We start from the raw sequence: 12,893 nt of genomic DNA on the forward strand, positions 1-12,893 counted from the left end.
TATGCAAACCCGAGCCGCTAGAGGTCGCCAAAGTTGAGCGTCGCACCAGTGGGCAAATCGTCCTCAAGAGGGCCCACATGTGGGCCGTTGCGTGGTAAGAGGATTTATTAAGAGTATAAATAAAGGTTTGAGATTAAATAAAATTTGACCATGGAACACCAGTCGAAAACCACTGTGCGTAAGGTTATTGGTGGTAGGTCATCTATAGTGGTTTGTACACGATGAAATAGATGGCGTCTAGATACAGCGAAAATTCAACTCTTTCAAGACACTTTCTTGCAGATGTGTTAATTTTGCCACAATGTCAGTAACTTGCTGCGGTTATGTAATATTAGATAAGAAAAAAATAACTAAAGAAAAAACTAAGTTTGGTTGCTGCCTTTAATTTTTTTATTTACTATGACTCAATATACTGTAGCCTATGTATCTCAACTCAAGGTATTCATATCTGGCAGAGAGGTGTGATGATCATTGGAATTTGTTTATCTACAAGGCCATTATCGGCACGCTACCACCTTATATTGCTACAATACTAGATTGGAACTTTGGGCCCTATCTAACACACTCAGATGACTTAACATGCTTAAGGTCCCTGATGCACAGTCTGAACTTGGAAAGCCAGCCTTTTGTTTTAGTGACCCACTTCCTGGAGTGATCTTCAGCACAAGCTGAAACTCAATTCTCTGCTGACCTGTGGTCAGTTTATGGCCATGATCTTAAACCTCCCCAGTATATAACTGTTTAACTGATTTCTATCTGCGGTTTTAATCTTTGTTTTGCTTGTATTTTTATTGTTTTTTATCAATGCCTCATTTTATTGATGCGTAATTGTTTTAATTATGTATTTTTAAATGGTATGTAAACTCGACATCACTGAAAATGATTTATTTAATCATTTATTTAGCTCCGCCAACAAATAGTTCCACAACTGCGCTCTTAAACATGGACTGTTGCTAGGCAACTTGAACGCTCATAGTGGAGCAGGTTACGTTTTATTTTCCACTGAGGAATGGGAGGGGATGAACCCAGAGCCTTTCTCTCTCCATCTCTGTACATCCAGTGATTAGAAGATGAAGTAGCCAAACATTACACTATAAAAACTAACTGGATAATTGATAATATATATTTCAGTTCACTAGCTGAAATAGCTTATTGATAATGACCGTTAATGTAGCCTAAAAGGCGCCCGTGCCTTTTTTTCTGATCTCACACCTACCCTGTTTTATGTTGTGTATTTTTCCATTTAATCGTTTTTAGATATATATATATATATTTGATATATTTATATAAAATATTTGGATATAATCTTGTATTTCTATAGCTTTTCTACCACGTGTGTTATTATAGTGTCATTCATATGTACAGGACTTTGGTGCAACTACAGTTGTTTTAATGTCAGTTTTAATTTAATGTGCTTTAGAAATAATACTTACTTAATGTACCTATTCACTTATTTACTTACTTACTTACTTACTAATTAACGCTTATTAATAGAACACCCGTGCGGAAGAGTAGTTGTACTGAATATCAGCACGCCTCTTGTCCAATCAAATTACTTGGTTGGAACTAACTGAACTATAACATAAAAAAAGGTTAGAATATCAGACAGTACAGTAGCTGTGGGTTTCCTCTGCCTCACGCAGCCGGTGTGGTCGAGTGTTTCCTCTCCTCTTATCTCACTCACACCTCTGCCAGAGTAAACTGCAGTAAACCTACTGGAGTAAACTGCTTTCTCTTTTCATTAGGAGATATTATCTACACAACTAAATTCAGTGTTTGTGTTTTATATAGCGCTCTTCATGACACCCAGAGCGCTTCACAGAGTCCATTATTCGTTCATACACAGTCATACCGGTGGTGGTAAGCTACAATTGCAGCCAGAGCTGCCCTGAGGCAGACTCACGGAAGCGTGGCGAATAATCATCGATCGCCTACGGCCCCTCCGACCACCACCAACATTCATTCACATGCATACACATGCATACGAGGCAAGTAGGTTAAGTGTCTTGCCCAAGGATACAACGGCGATGGGATGGACATGGGCTTGAGCGGGATTCGAACCACCAACCCTTCGATCATTGGACGACCCGCTCTACCCCTGAGCCAAAGCCGCCCCACATTGTACTTAAGAATTGGGCTGTATTTAATTTTCTGCGGGAGCTGAAAATGTAAGCAGTTTACATTGTGTGAATATGTAATAATAGGTACACATTGTACATAAGACTTTACATTGCGTGAATATGTAAATAGGTACACATTGTAAATAAGACTTTTGCCGATATGATACCTACAGCGTAGATGTACAGCGTGACCCAACTGAAAAAAGGACCGGGGGCAGATTGGGTAGCCGGTAAAATTTCAGTGCTTACCTTCCATTTTAGATGATATAATCCTGTATTGAGTCTTACAAATATTATAATAATATTTTTAAATAAGAGGGGAAGAAAATAATAATTTAGAGTAATATAATTTCACTTGTTCCAATACAAACACAAGCAAAAATATATATACAGTATGTGATGATTACGGGGCTCAAACCAATGTGGCAAAAACAAGCTGCCGATGGAGACTCAGTGTTCAGGATAACAGAACATGAGGTGAGGAGGACCTTTAAGAAAGTGAATATCAGGAAGGCAGCAGGACCGGACGGTATCCCCGGCCGCGTCCTAAAAGTCTGTGCCGACCAACTGGCCCCGGTATTCACTGACATATTTAACCTGTCCTTAGAACAGGCTGTCATCCCCACCTGTCTGAAGAAGTCCACCATTATCCCTGTACCCAAAAAATCCAAGCCCGCTTGCCTCAACGACTACCGCCCTGTAGCTCTCACCTCCATAGCCATGAAGTGCTTTGAGAATCTAGTGAAGGGCTACATCTGTTCCTCCCTCCCCATCAACCTGGACCCTCTGCAATTTGCATATCGCCCCAACAGGTCCACGGAGGACGCCATAGCCCATGTGCTGCACACAGCAGCATCACACCTGGACAAGAGGCAGGGGAACTCCAGTCTCCAGTCTTTTTTGTGCTTTCATGCTGTCTCCCCTGTTCCCCCCATGGTCTCATGTTCCTTTTGTTTTTGTTTCTTTGTTTTTGTTTCTTTGCTTTTGTTTCTTTGTTTGTACTCTTGCTCCCGACTACTGTCAGCGACTTCGGGTTACTGAGAAGCGCTATATAAATTAAATGAATTATTATTATTAACTATGTGAGAATGCTATTCATCGATACAGCTCAGCATTCAATACCATAGTCCCCTCCAAACTCATAGCCGAGCTCAGGGACCTGGGCTTGAACTATGACCTCTGCCAGTGGGTCTTGGACTTCTTGACGGGCAGACCTCAGGTGGTGAGAGCAGGCAACTGCACCTCCTCATCCATCATCCTCAACATAGGGGCCCCCCAGGGCTGTGTTCTGAGTCCCCTCCTCTACTCGCTGTACACACACGACTGTGTGGCACAGCGGAACAACAACACAATCATCAAATTTGCTGACGACACAGTAGTGGTGGGCTTGATCTCTGCAAACGATGAGAGGGCCTACCTGGAAGAGGTAGAGGTTCTGGCGGGATGGTGTCAGGAGAACAGCCTCTCCCTGAACGTCAGAAAAACAAAAGAGATGATTGTGGAGGTCGGGGGTCAGGGACTACAGCCCCCTCAGCATCGACGGGGCACCGGTCGAGAGAGTGAACAGTTTTAAGTACCTTGGAGTCCACATATCCGAGGACTTGACATGGTCACCACACACATTGACAGTGTAGTCAAGAAAGCACGACAACGCCTCTACTTCCTTAGGCGCCTAAGGAAGTTCAACGTGAGTCAGAAGATCCTTAAGAACTTCTACTCATGCACAATAGAGAGCATCCTGACTGGCAATATCACCTCCTGGTTTGGGAATAGCACCGCACAAGACCGTAGCAGACTGCAAAGAGTGGCCCGTTCAGCCGAACGCACAATTGGAGGTGGGCTTCCCACTCTCCAAGACATTTACAACAAGCGTTGTAAGAATAAGGCCAAGAGAATAATAAAAGACTCTAGCCACCCAAACAACTGCCTCTTTGAACTGCTGCGGTCAGGCAAGCGATACCGGAGTCTCATGGCAAGCACAGAGAGACTCAGAAAGAGCTTCTATCCCCAGGCCATCAGGATGCTCAATGACAATTAACACTATGTAACAAACCATCAAACACACTCACAGCACACACACCCACACACCCACTTTAAATGGACAACTCACTGTAGCACCCACTTTACACACTAACACATTTTATATTTATAGGCAACTCATTGCACATAGCCAAGCCTTACCTTACCACCACAAGGTGGCACCACAAGCTACCTCATCCCATTTACCTCATCCTATTTATATTGTACTGTAACTACTCTGCATTGTATATATATATATATTAGGGATGCTCGATATTGGCTTTTTTACCGATACCGATATTCCGATATTGTCCAACTCTTAATTTCCGATACCAATATCAACCGATATCAACCGATACCGATATATGCAGGGTTTCCCCCCCCCCAAAAAACGTAATCATTTCAGGTAACTAATAATGTCACTGGATATATATATATAACAAATATTGTTATTGGTTTTTTTTTTTTTTTTTACCGATACCGATATTTTCCGATATCACATTTTACTGCCGATATCGGCCGATAATATCGGTCGGCCGATAATATCGGACATCCCTAATATATATATATATATATATATATATATATATATATATATATATATATATTATTTTTTATTTTATTTTACTTTCTATTTTATACTTATTATACTTTTTATATTTATCTATTTTTACCTAGCACACTCTCAGGAGCAACACAGAAAGAAGCATTTCATACAAAAGTATCCTGTATTTCTGTATGACAACTAATAAAGAAACTTGAACTTGAAGCGTTTCTTGTAGCTGTTGCAGGAGTCCGAGGCCTGAACACGAAAAGGGGATGTGGTCACATTGGTGATCACAATTTCCTCAGAGTCCGTACTGGTATCACATGTGATGTAGGCTACCTTTATAGTTTGTTATGCAACTAGACAAGTTTAGATTCTTCATCTGTGTGAGATTCACATTTAGAAGATGTCTGTGCAATAGTGACCACAACGCCTGTGTCTTTCATCCGTCTCTCGACGTCTTTGTGCTGTGGACCTTTGGTATACATTGTATTGTACTGTTGACCTTTGCTATACATAGTCTTGTACTGTAGACCTTTGGTATATTATTATTATTATTATTATGCTGTATACCTTTGGTATACATAGTCTTGTACTGTTGACCTTTGGTATACATAGTCTTGTACTGTTGACCTTTGGTATACATAGTCTTGTACTGTAGACCTTTGGTATATTATTATACTGTAGACCTTTGGTATACATAGTCTCATGCTATAGACCTTTGGTATACATAGTCTCATGCTATAGACCTTTGGTATATTATTATTATGCTGTAGACCTTTGGTATACATAGTCTTGCACTGTAGACCTTTGGTATATTATTATTATGCTGTAGACCTTTGGTATACATAGTCTCATGCTGTAGACCTTTGGTATACATAGTCTTATGCTGTAGACCTTTGGTATACATAGTCTTATGCTGTAGACCTTTGGTATACATAGTCTCATGCTGTAGACCTTTGGTATACATAGTCTTATGCTGTAGACCTTTGGTATACATAGTCTTATGCTGTAGACCTTTGGTATACATAGTCTTATGCTGTAGACCTTTGGTATACATAGTCTTATGCTGTAGACCTTTGGTATACATAGTCTTATGCTGTAGACCTTTGGTATATTATTATTATGCTGTAGACCTTTGGTATATTATTATTATTATGCTGTAGACCTTTGGTATACATAGTCTCATGCTGTAGACCTTTGGTATACATAGTCTTATGCTGTAGACCTTTGGTATACATAGTCTTATGCTGTAGACCTTTGGTATACATAGTCTTATGCTGTAGACCTTTGGTATACATAGTCTTATGCTGTAGACCTTTGGTATACATAGTCTTATGCTGTAGACCTTTGGTATATTATTATTATGCTGTAGACCTTTGGTATATTATTATTATTATGCTGTAGACCTTTGGTATACATAGTCTCATGCTGTAGACCTTTGGTATACAGTCTTATGCTGTAGACCTTTGGTATACATAGTCTCATGCTGTAGACATTTGGTATACATAGTCTTATGCTGTAGACCTTTGGTATACATAGTTTTATGCTGTAGACCTTTGGTATACATAGTTTTATGCTGTAGACCTTTGGTATACATAGTTTTATGCTGTAGACCTTTGGTATACATAGTCTTGTACTGTAGACCTTTATTCAGAGTTGAGTGCATCAGCCAGGTCTGGTGAACAATAACATACTGTACACATAATACTGGCTGATATTAGTTGACTGATTCCCGCTACTCTCCGGAGACTGACCTTTCTGGGATGCGCGGGGGGATCCTGGGTGGAGGTGCGAGGGGGAAGGACTCAGGGGGTCGTGTTGGTCGCGGTGGAGGAGGGGCACTGTCCACTGCGTCCTGTTGATAGATAAAACCCATTAAGATGCATGAATACAGCAGGCTGCAAGCGTGGACATTTTTTATTTTTTATTTTTTTTACTATCTTTTTTCCCCCTCCTCTTTTTCCGATTTTTCTCCCATCCCACTGTTAGTCGTTATGCCAATTACCAACTCCCTTCCTGGTTGTTGCGCACCCCCCCTACTGTTGGTCCGGGAGGCCGGAGACTATCACATGCTATCCTCCGACACATGCGCAGCCAGCCGGCAGCCAGCCTGGCAGCTCAGATTCTCACTGGGAGAGTGTAACGTGTGGAAGGTCACACTACCTCCCTCCAGATCCTTCCTTCGCTGAGCAGGCGCCCCGACCGAACTGTAGGAGTATTTTTCTGTTTACAACGCCCAGGACCCACCCATCAGCTTTCCCACCCTCTAATACTGCCAATTGTATTAGTACGGACGACCAGCCAATCTGAAAACAATGTGGAGCACACGAACCCAGCGTCTCCAGCATTGGTGGTGAGTGCCTTGCCCACTGCACCACCAATGCCCAAGCGTGGACATTTTGATTTGAATAAAACATTTGATAATTTTGTGACTTTAATGTTCCCAGGTCTGGTGAGAGATTGATTACTTCTTACTCGACGGAGTAGGCTACTACTTAAAAAGGGACACTTCACCAAAAAACAATGCTGATTTATTTTGCACATAATCTCACACACATCCAAAAACTTTAAACAGTTTTGCACACATTCATTTATTTTTAGTTAGTTATTCGTCCTTTGGATGCAAAGAGTAGGGTGTTCCCACGGTTGGTACTGGGCTGCTCATTAAGGTTTAATGTGAGCAGTATGCATGCCCGCCTCTCTTGGCTTAACGTTGAAAATAGATTGTCTTTTAATATACTTGTGCTGTTCAAGTTAGTCAGTAAAACTCCTGTTTTTATACATAAACAGATTGTTTTTAGTAATACTGTGTATGAGCATTACACTAGAGGTTCCAGTAGTGGGCAGCTTGATTTGCCAGGTCCAAAAACCAACGCTTTAAGGAGATATTTTATTTTTAGAGCATTAACTCTTTGGAATAACCTGCCTCAAAACCTGCTGCATTTACAGTAGATTCACTTTTAAAAATAATCTTAAAGGGGACATGCATTGCTATTCCTTGAGAGAGAGAGAAAGAGAGAGAGAGAGAGAGAGAGAGAGAGAGAGAGAGAGAGAGAGAGAGAGATGCGTCCCCGACACACGCATGGAGTTTGTGTGTAAATGCTCCGACGAGGGAGAGATGGCGCACACCCATTTACACACACTTCTGCACGGTCCCGCCGGTCTCTCTCTCTCTCTCTCTCTCTATCTCTCTCTCTCACTCTCTTGCTCGCTTGCTCGTTCTCTGCCCGTTTGAGGAAGTGTCGGGTTACACTATGCGCTACAACCATAGAGGGGGCATTACTGCAAATCCGTACCTTATTCACGTCAGCAATACCGTCAAATCAGAACAGCTTAGTTGAGTGAGGGAAGATCTCGTGAACTCGAGACTAGACTGATGAGTAAATATGATAATTAACGACACAGACCACATTGACATAATCCCCAATTGCTAGGATACAATGCTAAACACTGGAAAAGGCCATTTATAATGCATGGGACATTTAAATTGTATTTAACACTGTAAAGTATTTTGTTTTGTTTTTTTTGTTTTCTGTTTCTGTGCTTGCATGTAATTTTAGCCATCTTAATTGTTAGTTTCATTATGCATTGTGTGTCGAGTACTGACTTTTAATAATTTTGTTTTGCAATAATAATTGTTTTTGTATGTTTTTTTTGTGTGGACCCCAGGAAGACTAGCTGGTTGCTATGGCACCAGCTAATGGGGATCCGTAATAAAATCTAAATCTAAATCTAAATCAAATCCCTGACGTTCCTGGTCAAATTCCCAATCATGTCTCTGACATCAAGGCCACATAATCATCACCCCTGCCCCTTAATTGGCTGATATCAATCCCTGTCTCCTGAGCTGTTCAGCCATTGTGTAGTGTGATGTGTGCCACTGCCTGGTGCCAGTGTATGGCAGCCATTGAGCCTGCATAGCCCAAGGTTGGGTGCTACCAGTGGTGGTGAAGGAGGCAATTTTACACCCTACATTGTAAAGTGCTTTGAGTGTCTAGAAAAATATATATTATTAATTATTATTATTACTGTACTGGTAGATTATTTTACTTGTTTCAAGGACACATTTGCTTAAAACTAGTTCTTATTTCTTATTTTTGTCAGACCATTTTTGCAGTGTGGGAACGGGATACCAGGACGTTTATTTTGTGTTTACTGCAGAGTGGAGGGACAGGGAGACCCATGTTACTGACCAAACACTCTATATCAGTGATGGCTGTCGGAGTGTAGAGCTATTATTGTAAGATGTACTGTAGAACACTTATTTTAACAAAAAAACACATACAGCTCATTTAAATGCTGGCAATATGAACACACCATTTTATGGAAACTAAAAAGGACACATATAGACCCCCCCCCCCCCCCCCCCCAACATGACAGAGTGATTTGGTCTCACCTCCAGGTCAGGCTCTATTCCACTGCTGGAGCTAATAGTGCTGTGTGTGCTCAGTCGGTTACTCCCACTGCCTGGAGAAAGAGAAGTGAGATTAATGTAGAACAAAACTTGTGGTAAAGGTCAACTATTTTCCTTTTTTAAACTACCTAGAAATAAAAAGGTATAGTTGCACATTTACAATATGGATGTATGGGAACAAGGGGCAGAGAAGCCTGCAAAAAACTAAACTTCATGAGATGACATGTATGTATGTATGTATGTATGTACGGTATGTATGTATGTATGTATGTATGTACGTACGCATGTATGTATGTACGCATGCATGTATGTACGCATGCATGTATGTACGCATGTATATGTATGTATGTACCGGTATGTATGTATGTATGTATGTATGTATGTATGTAACAATTGTGTGTATTGAGCTGTACTGTACTGTACCCATTCTGCAATCTGTTAATACAAATGTCAATCAACCAATCAATCAATCAGACAAAAGAAAATCAGTAATGAAAGATTGAGTTTGCACACTTTTATGCATTTTCCCAAAAGGTGTACAGTGTTTCCCACCAATGCTTCCATCATATATCTACCATGCTGTGCAAATAGATATCCTACACCCGCCGTATTACTGTGCACCGGCCATGTATCACGACCATTCATGAATGTTGATTTGGGTGGGTGGGAGGTAGAGCGGTCGTCTGGTAATTGGCAGGTTCCCGGTTCTATTCCAGCTCCTCTCCCGGGCAGCGTGTCGAAGTGTCCTTGAGCAAGACACTTAAGCCCGAACTGCTCCCGATGAGCAGGTTGCCACCTTGCATGGTCGCCTTCACCGTTGGTGAGTGAATGGGTGAGTGAATGGGTGAATGTGAGGCATAAGTTGGAAAGCGCTTTGGATAAAAGTGCTATACAAATGCAGTCCATTTACCATTTATATATCGATCTACAGGATACTGTACTGTATGCAGTGAAAATAAACATCTTTTGAGAGTATCAAACTGCATTGTAGCAGTAGGACGTATTTTATTGATAGAAAGATTATCTGTAGATATCCAGAGGGCCTCACTGGATGTGCTGGATGTGCTGCTGGTCTTCCAGGTGCCCCTCTCAGTGGGGCGGGGCACCGGAGGGAGCGGGGCCACCATCCGAGGTGCACCTTCGTACACGCCGCACTCCACCGTCGCCTCAGGGCCTCGGTGTCGGTTCCTCTGCAGCGGGGAGGTTATCTGAAGATCTCGGGGAGGGAAGGAGAACACATGGACTTAGAACTGATGTCACATGGAAACCTCACAACCTCCAATTTCCTGTTTATCTTATTTTTTTTATTGTTTTGTTTTGAGATTCATAATGTAATGAAAATAATAATTTTGAAAGAAGTTGAGAAATCTTGTAGATTCAGCCACTAATCTAAAAAATTAAAAATAAAAATACATCCACATAGCTTTTAGAAAGGTGTGGAATAAAAGTATTACCGTACTTTTCGGACTATAAGCCGCAGCTTTTTTCCACATTTTTTGACCCTGCGGCTTATATAACGGTGCGGCTTATATGTGACTCGACGTGACCAAACTCGAAAATGTAAACATCTAAATATTGCTTTTTTGACTGCATTGAAATGTTATTTATCTGTTCCCTTATTTGCTAAACTTAATACAACTTGTAAATGAGTTAATGCTTGTTATTTGTCCGACAGTATTGTGTCCCAAAGCTAATTACATATGGTAATTAAACATTCAAACACCTGCGGCTTATAGTCCAGTGCGGCTTATATATGTACACATCATTCAATTTAGCTGCTGCGGCTTATAGTCAGGTGCGGCTTATAGTGCGAAAAGTACGGTACTTTTCCACCCTCCAAAAATCAGATTAATGAATTTATCATTTATTAATATTTCTGGCGGGTCCAAAATGTATGTTGTTGTTTATATGTTGCGCGCATGTATCACCTCCTTACTTCCCATTTCCCCACGTGGAATGCACCCGATTGGACGAATAACATGCTGGTGCTCTAGTGCGACATCTAAGTGGCTGAATGTTATCTATAGCACCTTTAAAATAATCTTTACCAACATTCTTTATCCCGGCCTTTTCCCTTCGCCTGGTGATACTGTCTCGGAATTTCTTCAGATTTTCCTGAAGAAGAAATAAAAGAGAACGACCACATTATTATAATATTTTTTTATATATTTTATTAAAAAAAATTCAGAACAATATACAAACAAGAACAAACACACTCAGACAGTGAAAATAAAAATAAATACATTCAAAAAATAAAAACACATTATTAGCATTCAATATTACAACACAATTACCAGCCGTATAGGCTGCTTAAATGGTGGGAAATATTGTGTTTGGGGTCCCCCATAGGGGGGACCATGCGAGACCAGACAGGCGAGTCAGCCGCCACCTCTAACCTCATAGGCGAGATAAGCTAAGAACGGGTCCCAGATAGTTGAAAACCTTTAAAGAACACCCACGTTATTGACCACTCAATGTAAATGGCTTCATAGAGACCACATGGATGATCGTGTGTGTGTGTATGTGTGTGTGTGTGTGTGTGTGTGTGTGTGTGTGTGTGTGTGTGTGTGTGTGTGTGTGTGTGTGTGTGTGTGTGTGTGTGTGTGTGTGTGTGTGTTAATCTAATCTACCTGCTGGTAGCGCAGGGAGTTAGACCTCCGCTCGTGGTCAAACTGCCAGGTCTTAAACTCCCGGACAGCCTCCTCCACACCGATTGCTCCCACTTTCACCTTTCAGCGCAGGGACACATTGAGAATACAGTCAAATCAGGCCACGTTCACACTGCACGCCGTAGTGCTCAGTTCCCATGTATTGCTCAGATCCAATCTATTTGGTTTGGCTGCCAATATATATATATATATATATATTTTTAATGTTATTTAACCAGATAAAAAACTAATTTAGAGTAAGAGCAATTTTACAAGAGTGACCTGGCCAAGAAGGACAGCAAAAACACATTAGTTTCAGACTAAAACAAACAAATTAAAACATTCAGACAAGTGAGCATATGATTTTAGACACACAGTTCCAAGGAAAGAAAATACGCTCTGTCAACTAAATTTTTTTACAGTTTCCTATGGTCTCAGAATCCATCATATGTTTGAATTAATTTAGAGTTAATGTATCCTGTAGTTTAAACTCGTCTTGCTATTCCATGCAGATGGAGCAGAAACCTCAAAAGCCTTCTTTCCAAGATCAGAATAAAAACGCGGGACCGTTAAGATTCCAGTGTGAACTTGTCTCACTCCTGAACCGAGCCGCATGCGCAAATTATGTTTTGTTCGCCGGAAATAATATGGTAGACTCCTCACTGTCCCTCCACTGACCACCTCCCTCACAGCTGTCTTCCATGTTTGTGTTCACAGAGTGACTCCCACCAGCGCAGACTTTGTGACGAATGTCAATCTAGAGCGACATGAATCCCTTGACATGACTGAGGTTGCATTGCAAAAGATCAGACCTGTATCTGATTTAGGACTGTGGCCCGAATCAGAATTGAAAAGATCGGATTCCATGTGATTTGTGCTGTTCACACTGTTAAAAGAAAAAATTAGATCCGAGTCACATATTAGCTAAATAGCTTCTCCAAAAAACATTCCACTAAGATAAGTAGAAGATAAGAAAATGGGAAATATAAATGACTAAACTGCACTACAATATTTAGATCTATAGATCTACTCCTCCTAATATGCAAAGCACTAAATGGAACAGGACCAAGCTACATTGCCAATTCTCTCAACTATGTGCCTCCTAGAACATTACGATCATCTACTACTGGTCTATTGAAGGT

General features: G+C 41.0%; 1 protein-coding gene across 1 annotated transcript in view; it reads right to left on the reverse strand.

Moving 5' to 3' along the window:
* The window catches only part of pik3ap1 (phosphoinositide-3-kinase adaptor protein 1), a gene marked incomplete at both ends in the record, with an annotated part of 102,915 nt that overhangs the window by 54,707 nt on the left and 35,315 nt on the right, over nucleotides 1–12,893 (reverse strand). Inside the window, 5 exons of the mRNA XM_084321863.1 lie at nucleotides 6,444–6,544; nucleotides 9,086–9,156; nucleotides 10,152–10,319; nucleotides 11,152–11,218; nucleotides 11,734–11,832. Of these exons, the coding sequence (XP_084177989.1) occupies nucleotides 6,444–6,544; nucleotides 9,086–9,156; nucleotides 10,152–10,319; nucleotides 11,152–11,218; nucleotides 11,734–11,832 (506 nt within the window). The remainder of the gene's footprint in view (nucleotides 1–6,443; nucleotides 6,545–9,085; nucleotides 9,157–10,151; nucleotides 10,320–11,151; nucleotides 11,219–11,733; nucleotides 11,833–12,893) is intronic.

This window comes from Notolepis coatsorum (genome assembly GCF_963971535.1).
Source record: "Notolepis coatsorum genome assembly, chromosome: 9".
Lineage (NCBI taxonomy): Eukaryota > Metazoa > Chordata > Actinopteri > Aulopiformes > Paralepididae > Notolepis > Notolepis coatsorum.